The sequence below is a fragment of the Pagrus pagrus genome (assembly GCF_965226575.1).
Source record: "Pagrus pagrus genome assembly, chromosome: 3".
In the NCBI taxonomy this organism is placed as follows: domain Eukaryota; kingdom Metazoa; phylum Chordata; class Actinopteri; order Spariformes; family Sparidae; genus Pagrus; species Pagrus pagrus.
The window spans coordinates 19,640,688-19,665,317 of NC_140187.1; the positions used below are offsets into that span (position 1 = coordinate 19,640,688).

Below are 24,630 nucleotides of genomic sequence, written 5' to 3' on the forward strand. Positions count from 1 at the left end.
TAACTTCAAAAATCGGCAACTCACAATGACATAATCTTGGTGGTTAAGTGGAAAAATGGAAAAATATGCACTTTTGATTTTAGCAGAACTGTCTCTTTAAGTTCCACAGGCAGGTGAACGGTGCAGCAGCTCTGGTGAGCAGCACGTGGTAGGCCTGTCTAAACTGTCTGTTCATGACAGCATAGAGCACAGGGTTGATGCAGCTGTTGAGCCAGGTGAGGTTTAGGCAGAACATGTGCAGAACCCGTGGGGCACGGTTACGTTGGTCAACTATGTTGATCAACAAGAAGGGTACAAAGCAGAACACAAAACCCAGGAAAACAGCTAAACACATGCGTGTAACATGCTTCATCTCGTTATCATCTCCTGAGGCTGTGCAGTGGGGCGAGGAGGCTGCATTTGTTGGAGCAGGTGTGGGTGAAGAGGATATTGTGATGATGTCAGGGGGAGACTTGGTTGCTGATTCGGTCATGGTAGAGCTGTGAGTAGACCGAGAGGACTTTTCACAATTGATCTCATCTGGAGTTGGGGCTAGTTCTGGCTGGCTGCTCATCTCACAGCTACATGTGTTGGCCATACTGCTCTCAACGCCACTGTCGTCTGTTCCTTGTGTTGAAGAAGCTGGTTTCTTCCTGGAGGACCGGCGGCTGAACCTATAGCGGAGTAGAGCTTGTGATGCAATCCGGACATGTCTGTAGATGAGGAGGTAGAATGTGCCAACACATCCTAGACCGACAAAAAAGTAGAAAATGAGCAGGATGTAAGGGTAGGGATAGTATGTTTTCCGCTCAATGGTGCAAACACACAACTTTGGGTCAAACTCGTAACCAGGCCATAGTGGGCCAAGGCTGGACAGGCCTAGTGCCCATGCTGACACAATGAGTAAAGAAAGACCAAGGTCAGAGTAGACACGGTCAAAAACAGCCCTCTTTGCTACCATAAGATATCTGCTGCCTGCTATCAGGCAGAGGGTGATAATGGAGACACAGTTGAAGAGGAAGAAGAGCAGGGTGAAGATGCTGCACCACACCAGACCAGTGCGCCATCTGAGGTGTAGATAGGAGTCAACTGAGATGGGCTGCAGTATGGTGCAGTACAGGAGATCAACTAGAGCCAGGTTAACGATGAGCACATTGAAGCGTGTCCTCAGATGAGGATCTATGACGAAGGCTAGAATGGTCATCAGGTTGCCTGGTGTACCTATGATGGTCACAGCACATCCCCACAGCACAGCAAAGTAACGGTAGCCGACGACTGAAGGACTGTGGCAGGAGAGGTCATCCTCTGTTTGGTTGGTGTGGTTCATCATCATTCTGTCGACTAATAAATAGGAATCAAATTGGTCAACAAACTACAACAAACCACACTGAAGGGAACAACATAAGAGATTATTTTACAGATATCCAAGTTCCCTAAATTATAGCGAAACGTCATTATAAACCAGAATCAAAACAGTCACAATCACTGCAGTGACATCTCCCTACGATATTTCAATTAAGTTTATTTTGGTCAGCATTAACAATTTTACAATACCTGCATGTTTGAATGAAGTGAAAAAATGTCATCCTTTACATTTACTTTCTATGTGCATTTAGTTTTGACCGTGATGTCTATGAAATCAGAAAGAACCTGTGCAGTTCTCAGCTGCTTCAAAAGTAGTGGAGAAAAGAAATTAATGCAAAATATACAAACCATTATGACTTAGATGTATCGTATGATTAATTAATGTTATTACTATAGTATTTTGGCCCTACATGAGTGCCTGTAGTTGGCATTGTGTTGCTCATCACCAGGTGATGAATGAAATAAACTTGAATACCTGTCAGAAAAAACATTAATTCATATTTTTTGTTTTTTACTAACGTAACTGGTCTCTAATAATGAGATGCAGCTCTTGATTAAATATGGTAGATAGCTCGTACATTAACGTAACTATATTACACAGTTCTTCTTTCCTTGAAATGTGGGGGATGTTCGTTTCTGTATTTCTCCATTATCTAATTTGGCTACTGTTGTAACTAATGACTAATATATAAAATCGTATTAATGTTAAGATCACCATCCATATACGTTAACTTCATCAGTAACTGGAGTATTGACAACAGTCTGACATCATCAGTCTAACTACTCATGCTGCTGTTACTGTCAGCGGGCAGCAGCAGATATTGAGTCACTACAACTTGCCACTGCAGAAAAGGCACACTCTATTAGATGGCAGAACACAGAGAAAAATCACCTGATTCGTCTGTACCTTTCATTGTCAATGAAAAAATATATAAATGAGGAGAAACTTGGAACAACATCAGCTTCATCATCATCACCAAACTGGTCCACTTGTCCAGTAAAAAAATTAAATAAAGTAAAGACTTCAGCCTTATCTGTTGTCTCTCAGCCAGATGTTTTCATTAGCATAATGCTGCTCACAATTTCGGTTACATCAGATTTTACAAATTGATTCATAGTTTAGTCTAGAATACCCACATCATGTCCTAACAGGCCACAGTGATGTCTTTGCTTGTTTAAGCTGACAGTTCAAAACCCAAACGATGGCAGACCAGCATCCAGCTTTTCATCCTCTGTCAATTTGAATTTAATCACTTTGGCCAACAAAAGTGTTCAAACAAACAAAAATGTACAGTGCTAAATTTCTCACCTTCTATTTGATGACTTCCACCAGTCGTTGATCTGTAGCATATGTCCTTATCTGCTGTAATCTTTGTTTGCCAATAGCCAGGCTTCCTGTTACCGTGTAATTTTCATGGGCATCCTCTTTTTTCTAAGTTGCCTCTACAGACACTGCAGCTTTCATTTTCATGTCTTAATGCTTGTTTGCTCAGCGCACCAACCTGTAAGACCTTAATCAGCTTCTGATCATGAGTAGTTTGAAAATGCACGTATACTTAAGTGTATGTTATGTGTTTAGTAACTTATTACTTATTGTTCTATTTGTCAAAACACAAAGTGATTTTAAATATTTTAAACATTCCTCACATTTCGCACACTTTGTTTTCACATCATCACATTACTAAACTACTCGTACAACCAGTTACATTTATAATTTATTGTTGTCATATCTCATTACATTTGAAAAAGAAAGAAAATAAAAATCACCAATCAACATTGCTTACAACCATAAAGTCAGTTTAATGATTTTATTTATAATTTTGTTTTAATTTTACAATTAGGAAGCCCCAACATGAACTTTTTCTCTCTTTTTTTTTGTTGATAATCTACATTTACAGTTTCAACACACTTCTCCAACATAACATTTCATACATTTGCGGACATTTTCATTTTATTGCAGTTAACAAGAAAGTTTAGCAGGAGTGCTTAAAGTATTGCTACAGTTTCCGTTTTCTAAATCTTCCCTTTAATGTTTCACAAGCTGTCATGACAGTTTCTAGTTCTCCCTGTCAACAGTAGTGGTCTACAACCACAGTGTACAACATGGAGAGTCATTTTTATTTTGCTCACTGTTTTTATCACATTGAAACTGATTTGGTTCTTGACGGCACAAGGTTGCAGACATCCACTTCACAGTGTGCTTCTTCCTGATTCGTCCTCTTTCTCTCGCCATCAGTAAGGGATGAACAGGATCATTCCATGTGTGGTGCGGATGGGACCAGGAGCGGGCCTCAGCAGGCTGAGGGGTGTTCCCTGTAGGAGGTGGTGATGGAGATGAGGGTGGGAGGTCGGGCCAGGAGGACATAGTGCCAGCTGATTGGAGGAGGCTGCAGCTGCCACCGCTGCAGCAACGCGGAGGACTGAGTTTAAGGAAGTTCCTCTAAGAAAGTCAAGGAAGAATAGTGACTTAGTCACAGAACATTAGCTTTTAAGCCAACATGGATGACTAGTCCAGTCTGTAGGATTTAGTGGCATGTAGTGGAGAGGCTGCAGAGGAGGGATTTAAAAGTTATTCTTGAATCAGTTTTCACACCATTGATGCATGTGTCCGATGCAGTGGTCATCTACGTACCTCCTTTAGAATAACATTTATTGAAAAGAAGCTGTTGTCATGATTTTTATTTGTTTAAGAAGTAAAAAGAGACATAAAGAAGTATATAACTTCCGTGCATGTATTAAATAGTTAACTTGCGGGTATGCACAGATGGCATGTATATGCATCTTTATAGGTAGTCTGTGTATATGTATGTACAGTATATACAGTATGTCTGTACATGACTTTACTAACTTATTTTACTTTCCTAATTGTTTTCTAATTTACTTCATTATCACTTTATGAGTAATAGTAGTAATAAAAGTACTTTTTTGTTTTTGATTTTTATTTCTTCCCTATAAAGCAAAGAAATATTTTCAGAATACCATTGTTTGGTTTTGTCCCTTGTGGGCTACTGCAGGCACTTGTTGGTGCAACATGGTGGACTTCGTGGAAGAGGAGCCGCTCCTTCTGCTCAATCTTAGGTGACAAAAACGCTACATTTATTAGTTTCTGGTGATTCTACACAAATTAAAACATATTTATTATATTATTTTATTGCCCAGAAAGTTTCAGCCAGATGCCCCTGTATCTGCCTAAATCCTCCTGGACTATTGTGAAACATATCAGGATGTGATGGGAGTATTACTGTTATTACATTAACTGAGTGCAAAAATATTTAACATAGCTTGTAAGAGGTTAGTTACAATCATCTGCACCCAGTCAAACCATGTAGTTTTTAACCTTACCATTAAGTGGCACTAACGCACCTGCTTCAGTTTTCAAACTTCAAATGCAGAATTTCTCCTAATGGGCCTTTTCCTCATGCCTCAGGATGTCTGAAGTTGCTTCTAAGAGTGCATAATGCTCAATGCTGTTGTTTGTTGAGCTCTTTTCTCTCTAGTGTGTGCATGAGTATCTGTGCACTCTGACAAAGCTGTGTTGAAGTTACCTTTTGTATATGCCTCCAGCTGTGACAGGAAATTATCAGCTACTTTGTACAGAGAGCAGTAGAGAAGCTCCTTGGCTTTCTCTCCCTCTGACTCTCCTGAACTTGGTGCTGGGGACGGGGTGTCAGGAAGAACAGCCACTGCTGGATCCACAGGGGGGTGCTGAGGGCCGTGGAGGAGGAGGGAGAGGATGGCAAGTTGGACTACATTATTTCATCAAAATATTATATGGGGACTATATGAACAGAAAGGCCAGTTTAATTTATCCATGTACCTGTTGGACTGTTTATCCATCAAAAATGTTTTGGTGTGATTTGAAGAGTTTGGGAGATATCAGACGTAGAGATGTCTGTCTCCAGTCGAATATAACAGAACTAGATGGCACTTGCCAAAAAAACAAAAAAAAAAAAACATTTGAAAACTCAACAGCAATGTCTCTTCAGAAATCAGACCCGGTTACTCAGCATATTTTAAAGATCTTGTTGTGAGCAGTTTCATGTAGGAACTATTTCTTTCTACTACACTACACCCAGGAATCATATAACCACGAAGAAAGAAAAGTGCATCTGCTGATGGACGAGAGACTTGAGTTGATGCGCTAAACTTGTGTGCTTGTGAAAGCGCTGATGTAAACATTAATAATGTCCTCCTCTGCTGAGCTGTTCCGTTAGCTAGCTTTTCATCCATTAGTAGATGCAACTTTCCCTCTGCACTGTGATCCTGTAAGAAAATAGTTTCTACATGAAACTGCCCACAACAAGGTCTGCAAATTATCTAGAGTAACCAGGTAATGATTTCTGAGTTTTCCAAATTATTTTTCTGGTGCTTTGAGTGCCACAAGCAAAGTGCTACTGTATCTAGTTTGTGAGAAGAGTGACATCTCTACAGCCCATAACTTCAAAAATCGGCAACTAACAATGACATAATCTTGGTGGTTAAGTGGAAAAATGGAAAAATAAGCATGATTTTAGCAGAACTGTCTCTTTAAGTTCCACAGGCAGGTGAACGGTACAGCAGCTCTGGTGAGCAGCACGTGGTAGGCCTGTCGAAACTGTCTGTTCATGACAGCATAGAGCACAGGGTTGATGCAGCTGTTGAGCCAGGTGAGGTTTAGGCAGAACATGTGCAGAACCCGTGGGGCACGGTTACGTTGGTCAACTATGTTGATCAACAAGTAGGGGACAAAGCAGAACACAAAACCCAGGAAAACAGCTAAACACATGCGTGTCACAAGCTTCATTTCCTTATCATCTCCAGAGGCTGTGCAGTGGGACGAGGAGGCTGCATTTGTTGGAGCATGTGTGGGCGAAGGGGATGTAGTGATGATATCAGGGGGAGACTTGGTTGCTGATTTGGCCTTGGCAGAGCTGTGAGGAGACTGAGAGGACTTTTCACAATTGATCTCATCTATAGTTGGGGCTAGTTCTGCCTGGCTGCTCATCTCACAGCTACATGCGTTGGCCATACTGCTCTCCACTCCACTATCATTGGTGTCTTTTGTTGAAGAAGCTGGTTTCTTCCTGGAGGATCGGCGGCTGAACCTATAGCGAAGTAGAGCTTGTGATGCAATCAGGACATGTCTGTAAATGAGGAGGTAGAATGTACCAACACATCCCAGACCGACAAAAAAGTAGAAAAAGAGCAGGATGTAAGGGTAGGGATAGTACGTCTTCCGGTGGATGGTGCAAACACACAACGTTGGGTCAAACTTGTGACCAGGCCATAGTGGGCCAAGGCTGGCCAGGCCTAGTGCCCACGCTAACATGATGAGCAAAGAAACACCAAGGTCAGAAAAGACACGGTCAAACACAGCCCTCTTTGTGACCATGAGATATCTGCTACCTGCTATCAGGCAGAGGGTGATTATGGAGACGGAGTTGAAGAGGAAGAAGAGCAGGCCCAAGATTCTGCACCACACCAGACCAGTGCGCCATTCGAGGTGTAGATAGGAGTCAACTGAGATGGGCTGCACTATGGTGCAGTACAGGAGATCAACTACAGCCAGGTTGACGATGAGCACATTGAAGCGTGTCCTCAGATGAGGATCTACGACGAAGGCTAGAATGGTCATCAGGTTGCCTGGTGTGCCTATGATGGTCACAGCACATCCCCACAGCACAGCAAAGTAACGGTAGCCGACGACTGAAGGACTGTGGCAGGAGAAGAGGTCGTCCTCTGTTTGGTTGGTTTGGTTCATCATTCTGTCGACTAACAGGAAGCGAATTGGTCAACAAACTACAACAAACCACACTGAAAGAAACAACATAAGAGATCATTTTACAGATATCCAGTTTCCCTAAATTATAGCAAAACGTCATTATGTACCAGAATCCAAAAAGTCACTACCACTGCAGTGGCACCTCACTACGATATTTCAGTTCAGTTTATTTTGTTCGGCATTAACAATTTTACAATACCTGCATGTTTGAATGAAGTGAAAAATATTCATCCTTTACATTTACTTTCTATGTGCATTTAGTTTTGACCATGATGTCTATGAAATCAGACAGAACCTGTGCAGTTCTCAGCTGCTTCAAAGTAGTGGAGAAAAGAAATTAATGCTAAATATACAAGCCATTATGACTTAGATGCATCTTGTGATTAATTGTTATTACTACAGTATTTTGGCCCTACATGAGTACCTGTAGTTGGCATTGTGTTGCTCATCACCAGGTGATCAATGAAATAAACTTGAATACCTGTCGGAAAAAACATTAATTAATATTTTTTGTTTTTTACTAACGTAACTGGTCTCTAATGATGAGATGCAGCTCTTGATTAAATATGATAGATAGCTCGTACATTAACGTAGCTATATTACACAGTTCTTCTTTCCTTGAAATGTGGGGGATGGTCATTTCTGTATTTCTCCATTATCTATTTTTGCTACTGTTGTAACTAATGACTTATATATACAATCGTATTAATGTTAGGATCACCATCCATATACGTTAACTTCATCAGTAACTGGAGTATTGACAACAGTCTAACATCATCAGTCTAACTACTCATGCTGCTGTTACTGTCAGCGGGCAGCAGCAGATGTTGAGTCACTACAACTTGCCACTGCAGAAATGGCAGACTCTATTAGATGGCAGAACACAGAGATCAATCACCTGATTCGTCTGTACCTTTCATTGTCAATGAAAAAATATATAAATGAGGAGAAACTTGGAACAACATCAGCTTCATCATCATCACCAAACTGGTCCACTTGTCCAGTAAAAAAATTAAATAAAGTAAAGACTTCCGCCTTATCTGTTGTCTCTCAGCCAGATGTTACCATTAGCATAATGTGCTCACAATTTCAATTACATCATATTTTACAAATTGATTCAAAGTTTAGTCTAGAATACCCATGTCATGTCCTAACAGGCCACAGTGATGTCTTTGCTTGTTTTAGCTGACAGTTCAAAACCCAAACGATGGCAGACCAGCATCCAGCTCTTCATCCTCTTGTCAGTTTGAATGTAATGACTTTGGCCAACAAAAGTGTTCAAACAAACAAAAATGTACAGTGTTAAATTTCTCACCTTTAAGTTGATGACTTCCACCAGTCGTTGATCTGTAGCATATGTCCTTATCTGCTGTAGTCTTTGTTTGCCAATAGCCAGGCTTCCTGTTACTGTGTAATTTTCATGGGCATCCTCTTTTTTCTAAGTTGCCTCTACAGACACTGCAGTTTTCATTTTCATGTCTTAATGCTTGTTTGCTCAGCGCACCAACCTGTAAGACTTTAATCAGCTTCTGATCATGAGTAGTTTGAAAATGCACGTATACTTTAGTGTATGTTATGTGTTTAGTAACTTATTACTTATTGTTCTGTATGTCAAAAATCACAGTGATTTTAAAATATTTTAAACATTACTCACGCGAAGGCTAGAATGGTCATCAGGTTCCCCACTCTACCTAAGATGGTCAAAGCACATCCCCACAGCACAGCAAAGTAGTGGTAGCCGACAACTGAAGGACTGTAGCAGCAGAGGAGGTCCTCTGTTTGTTTGGTTGGTTTGGTTCATCATCATTCTGTCGTGTAACAGGAATCAAATTGGTCAACAAACTACAACAAACCACACTGAAGTAAACAACACAAGAGATTATTTTACAGATATCGAAGTTTCCTAAATTATAGCAAAACGTCATTATATACCAGAATCAAGAAAGTCACTAATACTGCAGTGGCACCTCCCTACAATATTTCAGTTGAGTTTATTTTGGTCAGCATTAACAATTTTCCAATACCTGCGTGTTTGAATGAAGTGAAAAATCTTCAGCTTTTACATTTACTTTCTATGTGCATTTAGTTTTGACCATGCAGTATGACGCAGTACAAGAGATCAAGTCCAGTTGCCTTCGATACAGCACCTAGATTAACCATGACCTTGATGACTTAGAACCTTCATCAACAGTTTTGACCATGGTGTCTATGAAATCAAAAAGAACCTGCGCAGTTGTCAGCTGCTTCAAAAGTAGTGGAAAACTTTAAATTTGGAAAAAATATAAATGTGAAAAACACAAGCAATTACTTCATTAACAGTGCCCCATATCGGAGACTGTATTCATTCCCTGGGCATGTACAGGACTAAGATGTTAGCCAGAAGTTCATCAAAAGTATTATGATTTTAATGGATTAATTGATATTATTACGATAACAAAACACACAAATTAATCGCCGGATTCGTCTATGCCTTTCTTTGTCAATGAAACAACATATAAATGGGTAGAAACTTGGAACAACATCAACTTCATCATCATCACCAAACTGGTCCACTTGTCCAGTAAAAAAATTAAATAAAGTAAAGACTTCAGCCTTATCTGTTGTCTCTCAGCCAGATGTTTAATGATTTTATATATAATTTTGTTTTAATTTTACAATTAGGAAGCCCCAACATGAACTTTTTCTCATTTTTTTGATAATCTACATTTACAGTTTCAACACACTTCTCCAACATAACATTTCATACATTTGTGGACATTTTCATTTTATTGCAGTTAACAAGAAAGTTTAGCAGGAGTGCTTAAAGTATTGCTACAGTTTCCATTTTCTAAATCTTCCCTTTAATGTTTCACAAGCTGTCATGACAGTTTCTGGTTCTCCCTGTCAATGTAACAGTAGCTGCCACCGCTGCAGCAACGCAGAGGACTGAGTTTCAGGAAGTTGCTCTAAGAAAGTCAAGGAAGAATAGTGACTAATTCACAGAACATTAGCTTTTAAGCCAACATGGATGACCAGTCCAGTCTGTAGGATTTAGTGGCATGTAGTGGAGAGGCTGCAGAGGAGGGATTTAAAAGTTATTCTTGAATCAGTTTTCACACCATTGATGCATGTGTCCGATGCAGTGGTCATTTACGTACCTCCTTTAGAATAACATTTATTGAAAAGAAGCTGTTGTCATGATTTTTATTTGTTTAAGAAGTAAAAAGAGACATAAAGAAGTATATAACTTCCATGCATGTATTAAATAGTTAACTTGCGGGTATGCACAGATGGCATGTATATGCATCTTTATAGGTAGTCTGTGTATATGTATGTACAGTATATACAGTATGTCTGTACATGACTTTACTTACTTATTTGACTTTTCTAATTGTTTTCTAATTTACTTCATTATTATTTTATGAGTAATAGTTATAGAAGTATTTTTTGTTTTTGATTTTTATTTTCTTCCCTATAAAGCAACAAAATATTTTCAGACTGCCATTGTTTGGTTTTGTCCCTTGTGGGCTACTGCAGGCACTTGTTGGTGCAACATGGTGGACTTCGTGGAAGAGGAGCCGCTCCTTCTGCTCAATCTTAGGTGACAAAAACGCTACATTTATTAGTTTCTGGTGATTCTACACAAATTAAAACATATTTATTATATTATTTTATTGCCTAGAAAGTTTCAGCCAGATGCCGCTGTATCTGCCTAAATCCTCCTGGACTATTGTGAAACAAATCAGGATGAGATGGGAGTATTACTGTTATTACATTAACTGAATGCAACAGTATTTAACATAGCTGATAAGAGGTTAGGTTTTAATCATCTGCACCCAGTCAAACCATGTAGTTTTTAACCTTACCACTAAGTGGCACTAACGCACTTGCTTTAGTTTTCAAACTTCAAATGCAGAGCAAATGCAGAATTTCTTCTAATTGGCCTTTTCCTCATGCCTCAGGGTGTCTGAAGTTGCTTCTGAGAGTGCATAATGCTTAATGCTGTTGTTTGTTGTGCTCTTTTCTCTCTAGTGTGTGCATGAGTATCTGTGCACTCTGACAAAGCTGTGTTGAAGTTACCTTTTTTATATGCCTCCAGTTGTGGCAGGGAATTAACAGCTACTTTGCACAGAGAGCAGTAGAGAAGCTCCTTGGCTTTCTCTCCCTCTGACTCTCCTGAACTTGGTGCTGGGGACGGGGTGTCAGGAAGAGCAGCTGCTGCTGGATCCACAGGGGGGTGCTGAGGGCCGTGGAGGAGGAGGGAGAGGATGGCAAGTTGGACTACATTATTTCATCAAAATATTATATGGGGACTATGTGAATATAAAGACCAGTTTAATTTCTCCATGTACCTGTTGGACTGTTTATCCATCTAAATTGTTTTGGTGTGATTTGCAGAGTTTGGGAGATATCAGACGTAGAGATGTCTGTCTCCTCTCGAATATAACAGAACTAGATGGCACTTGCCAAAAAAACGAAAAAAACCAAACATTTGAAAACTCAACAGCAATGTCTCTTCAGAAATCAGACCCGGTTACTCAGCATATTTTAAAGACCTTGTTGTGAGCAGTTTCATGTAGGAACTATTTCTTTCTACTACACTACACCCAGGAATCATATAACCACAAAGAAAGAAAAGTGCATCTGCTGATGGACGAGAGACTTGAGTTGATGCGCTAAACTTGTGTGCTTGTGAAAGCGCTGATGTAAACATTAATAATGTCCTCCTCTGCTGAGCTGTTCCGTTAGCTAGCTTTTCATCCATTAGTAGGTGCAACTTTCCCTCTGCACTGTGATCCTGTAAGAAAATAGTTTCTACATGAAACTGCCCACAACAAGGTCTGCAAATTATCTTGAGTAACCAGGTAATGATTTCTGAGTGCTACTGTACCTAGTTTGCGAGAAGAGTGACATCTCTACAGCCCATAACTTCAAAAATCGGCAACTAACAATCATATAATCTTGGTGGATAATTGGAAAAGTGGAAAAATATGCACTTTTGATTTTAGCAGAACTGTCTCTTTAAGTTCCAGAGGCAGATGAACGGTGCAGCAGCTCTGGTGAGCAGCACGTGGTAGGCCTGTCGAAACTGTTGGTTCATGACAGCATAGAGCACAGGGTTGATGCAGCTGTTGAGCCAGGTGAGGTTTAGGCAGAACATGTGCAGAACCTGTGGGGCACGGTTACGTTGGTCAACTATGTTGATCAACAAGAAGGGTACAAAGCAGAACACAAAACCCAGGAAAACTGACGCAGGAAGTACATCCTCTGCTGGGCCTTTTTGATTATGGAGTCTACGTTGGGAGTCCACTTTAGGTCCTGGGAGATGGAAGATCCCAGAAACCTGAAGGTTTCCACAGCAGACACAGAATTATTGAAAATGGTGATGGGGGCAGTGTAGGGGGGCTACTCCTAATGTCCACGTTAATCCCCACAGTTTTGAGTGTGTTCAGCTCCAAACTGTTCTGACCACACCAGAGGGCCAGCTGTTCCACCTCCCGTCTGTAAGCAGACTCGTCATTGTCCCAGATGAGGCTGATGACCGTTGTGTCATCTGCAAACTTCAGGAGTTTGACAGATGAGTCTCTTGAGTTGCAGTCGTTGGTGTATAGGGAGAAGAGCAGTGGGGAGAGCACACATCCCTTGGGGGCGCCTGTGCTGATTGACCGGGTGCTGACCGGTGGATGTGATTTTCCCCAGCCTCACCTGCTGCCTCCTGTCTGTCAGGAAGTTTGTGATCCACTGACAGCTGGAGGCTGGGACGGTGAGCTGGGTGAGGTTGGAGTGGAAGATGTGTGGGATGATGGTGTTGAACGCAGAGCTGAAGTCCACAAACAGGATCCTAGCATATGTCCCTGGGGAGTCGAGGTGTTGCAGGATGTAGTGCAGTCACATGTTGATTGCATCATCCACTGACCTGTTTGCCCAGTATACAAACTGCAGGGGGCCTGTGATGTCCTTCAAGTGGCTCAACACCAGTCTCTCAAAGGACTTCATGACCACAGATGTCAGGGCCATGGGCCTGTAGTCATTTAGTCCTGAGATTGCTGGTTTCTTGGGGACCAGGATTATTGTGGAGCTTTTGAAGCAGAAGGGGACTTCACACAGCTCCAGTGATCTGTTGAAGATCTGGGTGAAGATGGGGGCCAGCTGATCAGCACAGACCTTCAGACAGGAGGGTGACATGCCGTCTGGACCTGGAGCTTTCCTGGTCTTCTCTTGCCTGAAGAGCTGACACACGTCCTCTTCACAGAGCCTGAGTGATGGTGGGGGGTCAGTAGGGAGGGGTGGGGGGGTTGCAGGAGGTGATGAGGGTTGTTTGATACTGGAGTGGGTGATGGGTGTGAATGTTGGCTTCTCAAACCTGCAGTAGAAGACATTCAGGTCGTCAGCCAGTTCACGGTTCACTGCAATGTGGGAGGATGGTCTCCTGTTGTTGGTGATCTCCTGTAGACCTCTCCACACTGACGCAGGCTTGCTAGCTTGAGAAACTGTTTTTCAGCTTCTCACTTGGTTGCTGATTTGGCCGTGGCAGAGCTGTGAGTAGACTGAGAGGACTTTTCACAAATGATCTCATCTATAGTTAGGGCTAGTTCTGCCTGGCTGCTCATCTCACAGCTACATGTGTTGGCCATACGGCTCCCCACTCCACTGTCATTGGTGTCTTTTGTTGAAGAAGCTGGTTTCTTCCTCGAGGATCGGCGGCTGAACCTATAGCGAAGTAGAGCTTGTGATGCAATCTGGACACGTCTGTAGATGAGGAAGTAGAACGTGCCAACACATCCCAGACCGACAAAAAAGTAGAAAAAGAGCAGGATGTAGGGGTAGGGATCGTACGTCTTCCGCTCAATGGTGCAAACACACAACATTGGTTCAAACACGTAACCATGCCATAGTGGGCCAAAGCTGGCCAGGCCTAGTGCCCGCGCTGACATGATGAGTAACGAAAGACCAAGGTCAGAAAAGACACGGTCAAACACAGCCGTATTTGCGACCATGAGATATCTGCTGCCTGCTATCAGGCAGAGGGTGATAATGGAGAGAGAGTTGAAGAGGAGGAGGAGCAGGCCCAAGATTCTGCAGCACAGCTGACCACTGCGCCATCTGAGGTGTAGATAGGAGTCAACTAAGCTGGGCTGCAGTATGGTGCAGTACAGGAGATCAGCTAGAGCCAGGTTGACGATAAGTGTTAAATTTCTCACCTTTAAGTTGATGACTTCCTCCAGTCGTTGGTGAAGTGTATACAGTGATCTCATCTGGTGATAGTCAGTCTTCCTGTTAGTGTAATTTTGAGTACATCCTCTTTCTCTTTCTTGCTTCTACAGACACTGAATTTTTCATTTTCATATCTTAATGCTTGTTTGCTCACTGCCCTAACCTGTATGAATGCAGATACACTTAGTATAACTGTTATGTTCTTAAGTTGCTTATTACTTTACTGTACTGTATATACAAACACATAGTGATTTGAGATATTTGAAAAAATGACTTTGTACTTATATTCACACTGAACTACTCGTACAACCAGTACGACCTCATCTTGTCTGATGTGAACACAACAACTGGGTGAACACGCTAATTTACTCTCCTTTTCAGGCGTGATGCTATGATGTGTATTGAAGTTGAGGCTGTTGGCTTGTTAATATCTTTCCATCTGTCTCTGTCAAGCAGCGCTTGAACATTGTTCAGTCAGCGCGGAGTCTGAAAGAGACTGACGTTAAAGATATTAAGAAAGTAACCACTGTGCGTGGCTTCTTCTATTACAAGACTCTGTACCATCAAAATGATTTTTGAAGGTGTTGTTTAAAGGTAAAAAATTACATAATTTTGCATTAATTCAACAATTGGAATGCCCCAACATGTATGTTTTCAAATTTTTTGAATAATCTACATTTACAGTTTCAACACACTTAAATAACATTTCATACATTTTTAGACATTTTCTTTTTATTGCAGTTAACAAGAAAAGTTTACAGAAGTGCTTAACATATTGCTACAGTTTCTATTTCCTTAAAATAGATTTAGTATATAAATGTGAGGATGAAGCAAAATCTGAACTTTCCATTGCTTTGTTCGAAACAGCAACACATTTACAGTTTTCTCTTTATATATTTTATATGAGGCTTCCAAGAAAGTTTGTTGTCTATCATCACTCCCAAAGATTTAGCTTCATACACTCTTTCAATGAGAACATCAACTATAACTATTTTGATTTTAATATATTTTCTTCGATTACCAAAGACCATGAATTTAGTTGTATTCCAATTCCAGGATGGTTTATGTTCATCAAACTTATCTCTCAAATTTGACCATTTCACATACTATACTACATGTGATTGTCTTTAAATCATGCCCAGAACAAAAAATAAACATAGCTCCAGTGGTAATTACTTCTTCACTGCAACTATGATAATGAATTAGTGATGGGCACATGTGACTAAATGCTTTAAAACACGACATGATAATTGACCCTTTTGCTGTTCCACATACACTTCCTGTGTCTGTCACACATGAGTAAATGTGTGAAAATGTCAGCAAAATCAGAAGCAGAGAGCTAAAGTGTATGCAGCTTCTATGTTGAACCTATTACGCATTTTTTGTTCACACTGATGCTTTGCTTATGTAATGAACCATTACAGAAATTAACATTAAAAACATGAAAGCAGAGACATAGGGTTTTCAGGCAGATTCAGAGTCATGTGTTGCAGATTGGACGATGCTTGATAGAAACGTATTTATCATTTCCTCTTCAAATGGAATCAAAAGTCTGATGATTGTCATATAGTAAGTGATAAAGAGATTCTCTTTAGAGCCTCCGGATGTGTTACAGTACATTTCAGGTACACAGGAGGAATACAAAGAAAGGTATAACCCTGGCTGTTATTGGGGCCATGTTACTGTGTAGTTTACACCTCTTCACCTACTCACACTATGTAGTTAACCTACCATGTGCATCACAGTTTGGTTCCTTATTGCTTGTGATTATACACATCAGATGAGTGTGATCGAAGTTCAGTTTTTGCAGCTTGACTTAAATATGACCTGCATCTTTTGTATCATTAGTTATGTAGACATTACATGAGAGTTAATGTCATAATATTAATGTGCATCAGCCAAGTGTAAAATTGGTATTTGCTGTATTCGTTGTGAAAACTTCCCTCTTACCTCCATATACAGTAAGTTCAAACTATTCACATGAATTTTGACAGATACATTTTTTAAAATTCCTCAAATTAAGCTTGATTAAATTTTTGTTTGTGGTTTATAACTTGATATCTTACATCACTGATCATTTAAAGGCAAACCCTGTCAAGTTCATTCTCCTTTTTCTCCATCCTTCCTAATCTCTACAATTTAAATTAATCACCCAGACGAACAAAGAAAGAGTTGACAATGGCTGAATGCAAGTTGGATAACATTATTTCATTAGAACATCATACAGGGTCTAATTAAACAGATACAACAAACACTTTGGTGACAATGGCTGAATGACAATGGCTTTTGCAAAAAAATCCAAAATATTTTTTTTGTCTTACCTGTAGTGCTATTTATCCATCTAGATTATTTAGTTGTGAGTTGCAGAGTTTTGATGATATCCGAACTAGATGGCACTTTAAAGAATACATTTCCAGTCTCGATAGATAGACTCGTACTACAGGTAAGAGAAAAAATATGTTATTTTTTGGTGAACTGTCTCTTTCAATTCCAGGAGGTCAGGTGCTCAAAGAGATGACCACCAGGTCCACAGGCAGGTGAACGGTGCAGCAGCCCTGGTGAGCAGCACATGGTAGGCCTGTCGAAACTGTCTGTTCATGACAGCATAGAGCACAGGGTTGATGCAGCTGTTGAGCGAGGTGAGGTTTCCAAAGAACATGTACAGAACCCGTGGGGCACGGTTATGTTCGTCGGCTATGTGTAATAACAGGAAGGGGACAAAGCAGAACACAAAACCCAGGAAAACAGCTAAACACATGCGTGTCACATGCTTCATTTCCTTATCATCTCCTGAGGCTGGGCAGTGGGACAAGGAGGCTGCATTTGTTGGAGCAGGTGTGGGTGAAGGTGGTGTTGTTATGATATCGGGGGGAGACTTGGTTGCTGATTCGGTCATGGTAGAGCTGTGAGTAGACTGAGAGGACTTTTCACAATTGATCTCATCTATAGTTGGGGCTAGTTCTGCCCGGCTGCTCATCTCACAGCTACATGTGTTGGCCATACTGCTCTCCACTCCACTGTCATTGGTGTCTTGTGTCGAAGAAGCTGGTTTCTTCCTGGAGGATCGGCGGCTGGACCTATAGCGGAGGAGAGCTTGTGATGCAATCCGCACATGTCTGTAGATGAGGAAGTAGAATGTGCCAACACATCCCAGGCCGACAAAAAAGTAGAACAAGAGCAGGATGATGGAGTAGGGATGGTACGTCTTCCGGGTGATGGTGCAAACACAAAACTTTGGCTCAAACACGTAACCATGCCATAGTGGGCAAAGACTGGCCAGGCCTAGTGCCCATGCTGAGATGATGAGTAACGAAAGACCAAGGTCAGAAAAGACACGGTCAAACACAGCCCTCTTTGCAACCATGAGATATCTGCTGCCTGCTATCAGGCAGAGAGTGATAATGGAGACACAGTTGGAGAGAAGGAGGAGCAGGCCGAAGATTCTGCAGCACAGCTGACCAGTGCGCCATCTGAGGTGTAGATGGGAGTCAACTGAGATGGGCTGCACTATGGTGCAGTACAGGAGATCAGCTAGAGCCAGGTTGACGATGAGCACATTGAAGCGTGTCCTCAGATGAGGATCTATGGCGAAGGCTAGAATGGTCATCAGGTTGCCTGGTGTACCTATGATGGTCACAGCACATCCCCACAGCACAGCAAAGTAGCGGTAGCCAACGACTGAAGGACTGTAGCAGGAGAGGTCGTCCTCTGGTTGGTTGGTGTGGTTCATCATCATTCTGTCAACTAATAAATAGGAAGCAAATTGGTCAACAAACTACAACAAACCACACTGAAGGAAACAACATAAGAAGCTGATATTTGAGTTCCATGAATCTTACTATTATATAATTATATTATATCCCTCTTCTTCATCTGAAAACCAACATCATAATGGAGAAAAATGGTCCTGGAGGAACAGCTTTGTCAATATCACCAACCAGCCCACTTGTACAATAAAGATGTTAAATAATAGGGATGGGATTTTTACTACTCAAAAATAATAGTACTCAAAAAAAACATAACACAGTGACACATCTTAAACACCACTGTTAGTAGTGATGTTGTCAAAAATATTGAAAAATATCAATATTTGATGTTTGAAACAGTTTCAATACTCATTTTACACAGCATTGCTACTGATACCAGCTGTGATCTCAAGTAATGAATAAAAAAACTAAAAAAGTTGAATATTATGTGGGACTGTGCAGGTCATTTAATCTGAAATCTTTTAATATAGAATAGCTTACATAATAACTTACATTTTTATTAATTTAATATACATACATTAATTTAATATACATACATTTATGTATATATGACATACATGTATATGTATATATATATATATATATATATATATATATATGTGTGTGTGTGTGTGTGTGTGTGTGTGTGTGTGTATGTTTTTACAAATAAAAAAAGTGATTACTCTATGTTACAACCAGTCCTGATGTGCAAATGGAGCACTCAGTTGTCATGCCTATGCCTTTAAAATAACTGTAGTGTAAGACTGTAGTCTGATCTGTTGTCTCTCTTTAAACTAAATGAATTGTACATGCTGCCATTAGCACATTTTGCTGCTCACAATTAGGATAACATTTGAATCGTTTAGTCTAAACTGCCCATCCCATGTACTAATACACCAGGGTGATGTTTTTAAATTGCCTGTTTTAGCTGACAAACAGTTCAAGACACAAGTGATGGCAAACAGCATTAAGCCATTTGTCTTCTATCATTTTACTGTAATCACTTTGTCAAACAAACATGTTGAAACAAACTAAATTTTAAAGTGTTAAATTTCTCACCTTTAAGTTGATGACTTCCTCCAGTCGTTGGTGAAGTGTATACAGTGATCTCATCTGTTGACAGTCAGTCTTCCTGTTAATGAATAATTTTAAGGACATCCTCTTTCTCTTAGTTGCTTCTACAGACACAGAATTTTTATGTCCTAATTTTTGTTTGCTCAGTGCCCTAACCTGTATAAATGCAGATACACTTAGTATAACTGTTATGTTCTTAAGCCGCTCATTACTATATTGTACTGTATATACAAACACATAGTAATTTGAGATATTTGAAAAAATGACACGCTTCGACACTTTGTACTCATATTGACATTACTGAACTACTCGTAGCAGAGGGGAAAAAACTGTCCATGTGGCGGGCGGTTTTGGTCCTGATGGACCGCAGCCTCTTGCCAGAGGGGAGAGTGTCAAAAAGTCTGTGACTGGGATGGGTTGGCCACAATCCTACCTGCACGCCTCAGGGCCCTGGAGCTGTGCAGGTCCTGAAGGGATGGAAGGTTGCAGCCAATCACCTTCTCCGCAGAGCGTATGATACGCTGCAGTCTGCTCTTGTCCTTAGCAGTGGCAGCAGCGTACCAGATGGTGATGGAGGAGGTGAGGATGGACTCGATGATGGCAGTGTAGAAGTGCACCATCATCATCTTTGGCAGGTTGAACTTCTTCAGCTGCCGCAGGAAGAACATCCTCTGTTGGGCTTTTTTGGTGAGGGATCTGATGTTCAGCTCCCATTTTAGGTCCTGGGTGATGATGGTGCCCAGGAAACAGCAGGACTCCACAGAGTTGACTGGGGAGCCACACAGGTTGACAGAGGCGGGTGGGGCTGGGTTCTTCCTGAAGTCCACTACTATCCCCACTGTCTTTAGAGCATTAAGCTCCGGGTTGTTCTGGCTGCACCAGTTCACCAGATGGTCAATTTCCCACCTGTAGGCGGACTCATCCCCGCCAGAGATGAGCCCAATGAGCGTGGTGTCGTCCACGAACTTCAGGAGCTTGACTGACTGGTGACTGGAGGTGCAACCGTTGGTGTACAGGGAGAAGAGCAGGGGAGAAAGAACGCAGCCTTGGGGGGATCCAGTGCTGATGGTCTGGGATTCAGAGACATGTTTCCCCAGTCCCCCCAGTCCTCCCCACCTCTCGTTCAAGTGTGACCAGTGCCACAGGAGAAAAGGAAAGTCACAGGTGGTCTAGATAATTCACCACTTCTTTTTTAACAGAGACCTCACTCTGATAGAAACATTTGTTTGTAGTCCTCAACTATAATTATAGAGCTAGACAAATAGTTATACACTTCTTGTGTCTGTCACACAGGAGTAAATGTGTGAAAATGTCAGCAAATGCAGAACTACTGAAGTTGTTAGTGATTTAATCCCATTAGGTCACAAACAGAGAGCTAAAGTGTACGCAGCTTCTATGTTGAACCTGTTAGGCCTGATGATTGTCATATAGTAAGTAATAAAGAGATTCTCTTTAGAGCCCCCAGATGTGTTACAGTACATTTCAGGTACACAGGAGGAATACAAAGAAAGGTATAACCCTGGCTGTTATTGGGGCCATGTTACTGTGTAGTTTACACCTCTTCACCTACTCACACTATGTAGTTAACCTACCATGTGCATCACAGTTTGGTTCCTTATTGCTTGTGATTATACACATCAGATGAGTGTGATCGAAGTTCAGTTTTTGCAGCTTGACGTAAATATGACCTGCATCTTTTGTATCATTAGTTATGTAAGACATTACATGAGAGTTAATGTCATTATATTATTGTGTATCAGCTAAGTGTAAAATTGGTATTTGTTGTATTTGTTGTGAAAACTTCCCTCACCTACCTCCATATACAGTAAGTTCAAACTATTCACATGAATTTTGACGGATACATTTTTCAAAATTCCTCAAATTAAGCTTGATGACATTTTTGTGTGTGGTTTATAACTTGACATCTTACATCACTGATCATTTAAAGGCAAACCCTGTCAAGTTCCTTTTCCTTTTTCTCCATCCTTCCTAATCTCTACCCTTTAAATTAATCACCCAGTCAAACAAAGAAAGAGTTGACAATGGCTGAATGCAAGTTGGATAACATTATTTCATTAGAACATCATATGTAGTCTAATTAAACAGATACACCACTTTAATATGTCAGTTCACCCAAAAAAATCTAAAATATTTTTTTTCTTCTCACCTCTAGTGCTATTTATCCATTTAGATTGTTTTGGCGTGAGTTGCACAGTTTTGGAGATATCTGCCGTCCCTCAAAAGTAATGGAACTAGATGGCACTTCACTTGGGTTGCTCAAAGTCCCAAAGAAAACATTTTAAAAACTCATTAGCAAGTCCTCTTTCCTGATATCATGAACCAGTTACGCAAGATAATCTACAGACCTTGTTGTTGTGCAGCATGATGTAGTAACTATTTTCTTTCTACCGAACTCAACCCGGCAACCATATCACCGTGCAGAAGAAAGCGTGCAGGTGAAAACTAGCTAGCTAACATTAGAACTCAGCCTAGGATATACATGGGCAAAATATAGCCTTGGGTCTGGTCTACATTCACTCTTGCTCACTCACCTCAAGTGACAAGTTACGAAAGTGGTTGTCAAGACAGAGGTATGGTTGATGTGCCATCAATGCTTCAAAAATGAGAAAAATTACTCAGAAAATTACTACATGAAACTACTCACTACAAGGTCCGTAGATTATCTTGAGTAGCCCGCTCATGGTTTCTGGAAAGAGACATTGCTGTTTGATTTTCTTTAATTGTATTGGAGAGGAGGCAGGTGAGGTTTGCACTGAACATGTGCAGAACCTGTGGGGCACGGTTATGTTTGTTGGCTATGTTGATCAACAGGTAGGGGACAAAGCAGAACACAAAACCCAGGAAAACAGCTAAACACATGCGTGTCACATGCTTCATTTCCTTATCATCTCCTGAGGCTGTGCAGTGGGACGAGGAGGCTGCATTTGTGGGAGCAGGTGTGGGTGAAGGGGATGTAGTGACAATATCAGGGGGAGACTTGGTTGCTGATTCGGCCGTGGCAGAGCTGTGAGTAGACTGAGAGGACTTTTCACAGTTGATCTCATCTATAGTTGAGGCTAGTTCTGCCTGGCTGCTCATCTCACAGCTACATGTGTTGGCCATACTGGTCTCCACTCCACTTTCATTGGTGTCTTGTGCTGAAGAAGCTGGTTTCTTCCTGGAGGATGGGCGGCTGAACCTGTAGCGGGGGAGAGCTTGTGATGTAATCTGGATATGTCTGTAGATGAGGAGGTAGAATGTACCAACACATCCCAGACCGACAAAAAAGTAGAACAAGAGCAGGATGGTACGTCTTCCGGTGGATGGCGCACATGCACAACTTTTGCATAAACATGTAACCATGCCATAGTGGGCCAAGGCTGGCCAGGCCTAGTGCCCATGCTGAGATGATGAGTAAAGAAAGACCAAGGTCAGAGAAGACACGGTCAAACACAGCCCTCTTTGCGACCATGAGATATCTGCTGCCTGCTATCAGGCAGAGGGTGATAATGAAGACAGAGTTGGAGAGGAAGAAGAGCAGGCTGAAGATTCTGCAGCACAGCTGACCAGTGCGCCATCTGAGGTGTAGATAGGAGTCAACTGAGATGGGCTGCAGTATGGTGCAGTACAGGAGATCAGCTAGAGCCAGGTTGACGATGAGCACATTGAAGCGTGTCCTCAGATGAGGATCTATGACAAAGGCTAGAATGGTCATCAGGTTCCCCACTGTACCTATGATGGTCACAGCACATCCCCACAGCACAGCAAAGTAGTGGTAGCCAACGACTAAAGGACTGTAGCAGGAAGAGATGTCGTCCTCTGTTTGGTTGGTGTGGTTCATCATCATTCTGTCAACTAATAAATAGGAAGCAAATTGGTCAACAAACTACAACAAACCACACAGAAGCTGATATTTGAGTTCCATGAATCTTACTATTATAGAATTATATTATATCCCTCTTCTTCATCTGAAAACAAACATCATAATGGAGAAAAATGGTCCTGGAGGAACAGCTTTGTCAATATCACCAACTGGCCCATTTGTCCAATAAAGATGTTTAATAATAGAGATGAGCTTTTTACTACTCAAAAGTGATAGTACTCAAAAAACAAAAACACAGTGACACATCTTAAACACCACTGTCAGTAGTAGTGTTGTCAAAAATATTGAAAAATGTCAATATTGAATGTTTGAAACAGTTTCAATACTCATTTTACACAGTATTGCTACTGATACCAGTTATGATCTCAAGAAATGAATAAAAAAACTAATAAAGTTGAATATTATGTGGGACTGTGCATTTAATTGAAAACGTTTAATATAGATTAAAATTGACTTAAATGTATATTAATTTAATGTACATACATATACATATATGTATATATAACATATGTATATGTATGTGTATATATATATGTAAATGTGTGTGTGCGTGTATGTGTGTGTTTTTACAAAAAAAGAAAAAGTGATTACTCTATGTTTTTAACCAGTCCTGATGTGCAAATGGAGCACTCAGTTGTCATGCCTGTGCCTTTAAAATAACTGTAGTGTAAGACCGTAGTCTGATCTGTTGTCTCTCTTTAAACTACATAAATTGTACATGCTCCATTAGCACATTTTGCTGCTCACAATTAGGATAACATTTGAATAGTTTAGTCTAAACTGCCCATCCCATGTACTAATACACCAGGGTGATGTTTTTAAATTGCTTGTTTTACCTGACAAACAGTTCAAGACACAAGTGATGGCAAACAGCATTGAGCCATTTGTCTTCTATCATTTTACTGTAATCACTTTGTCAAACAAACATGTTGAAACAAACAAACATTTAAAGTGTTACATTTCTCACCTTTAACTTGATCACTTCCTCCAGTTGTTGGTGAAGTGTATACAGTGATCTCATCTGCTGATAGTCAGTCTTACTGTTAAAGTGTAATTTTAAGGACATCCTCTTTCTCTTAGTTGCTCCTACAGTCACTGAATTTTTCATTTTCATGTCTTAATGCTTGTTTGCTCAGTGCCCTAACCTGTATGAATGCAGATACACTTAGTATAACTGTTATGTTCTTAAGTTGCTTATTACTATGCTGTACTGTATATACAAACAAATAGTGATTTGAAATATTTGAAAAAATGACTTTGTACTCATAGTCACATTACTGAACTACTTGTACAACCAATAACATTTCTAATTTATTGTTGTCATATCTCAATACATTACAATGTTAGTCTTGACAACTTGTATCTTTAAAACCCTTTTATACTGACCAAACAACCCACTAAAACCTGTTAACATCTGGCTTTTGTCTTCAATGTGAATGTACAATCAGCATTCATTCCCCGGTCAGTTGACTCGCATTAGTCATGAGTATTTGTAGGCTCTACCAGCGTCCTCATCTGGTCTGATGTGAACACAACAACGGGGTGAACACGCTAATTTACTCTCCTTTTTATGTGCAATGGTATGATGTGTACCATCAAAATGACTTTTGAAGGTGTTGTTTAAAGGT

The 24,630-nt window shown here is 40.7% G+C and overlaps 4 protein-coding genes and 1 pseudogene across 5 annotated transcripts; all 5 read right to left on the reverse strand.

Annotated features, from left to right (window-relative positions):
- Positions 1-79: 79 nt before the first annotated feature.
- LOC311254860 (G-protein coupled receptor 84-like) lies at positions 80-1,340 on the reverse strand (the record flags this gene model as incomplete). Its single annotated transcript, XM_084348860.1, has 1 exon — positions 80-1,340. The coding sequence occupies exon 1, from the start codon at positions 1,310-1,312 to the stop codon at positions 80-82; it is 1,233 nt and encodes a 410-aa protein (XP_084204986.1). The 5' UTR covers positions 1,313-1,340.
- Positions 1,341-5,593: 4,253 nt separating this feature from the next.
- LOC311254368 (G-protein coupled receptor 84-like) lies at positions 5,594-7,264 on the reverse strand. Its single transcript, XM_084348094.1, has one exon. It carries the CDS (start codon positions 7,085-7,087, stop codon positions 5,855-5,857), a length of 1,233 nt encoding a protein of 410 aa, XP_084204220.1. The 5' UTR covers positions 7,088-7,264; the 3' UTR covers positions 5,594-5,854.
- Positions 7,265-13,543: 6,279 nt separating this feature from the next.
- Positions 13,544-14,630, reverse strand: LOC311254377 (G-protein coupled receptor 84-like). Its single transcript, XM_084348103.1, has one exon. The coding sequence runs from the start codon at positions 14,338-14,340 to the stop codon at positions 13,591-13,593; it is 750 nt and encodes a 249-aa protein (XP_084204229.1). The 5' UTR covers positions 14,341-14,630; the 3' UTR covers positions 13,544-13,590.
- Positions 14,631-14,763: 133 nt separating this feature from the next.
- On the reverse strand, positions 14,764-18,217 carry LOC311254372 (G-protein coupled receptor 84-like). The gene has a single exon (XM_084348098.1). It carries the CDS (start codon positions 18,033-18,035, stop codon positions 16,806-16,808), a length of 1,230 nt encoding a protein of 409 aa, XP_084204224.1. The 5' UTR covers positions 18,036-18,217; the 3' UTR covers positions 14,764-16,805.
- Positions 18,218-19,213: 996 nt separating this feature from the next.
- Positions 19,214-22,963, reverse strand: LOC311254861 (G-protein coupled receptor 84-like; annotated as a pseudogene). Its single transcript has 3 exons — positions 21,785-22,963; positions 19,774-20,109; positions 19,214-19,223 (listed from the first exon to the last, which is right to left on the reverse strand). The product of its transcript is annotated as a G-protein coupled receptor 84-like (transcript).
- Between the last annotated feature and the right edge of the window lie 1,667 nt (positions 22,964-24,630).

Excerpts from the sequence above, each read along its gene's own strand:
- LOC311254368 (XM_084348094.1), bottom strand. The coding sequence starts at position 7,087 with ATGATGAACCAAACCAACCAAACAGAGGACGACCTCTTCTCCTGCCAC.
- LOC311254377 (XM_084348103.1), bottom strand. The coding sequence starts at position 14,340 with ATGAGATCACTGTATACACTTCACCAACGACTGGAGGAAGTCATCAAC.
- LOC311254372 (XM_084348098.1), bottom strand. The coding sequence starts at position 18,035 with ATGATGATGAACCACACCAACCAACCAGAGGACGACCTCTCCTGCTAC.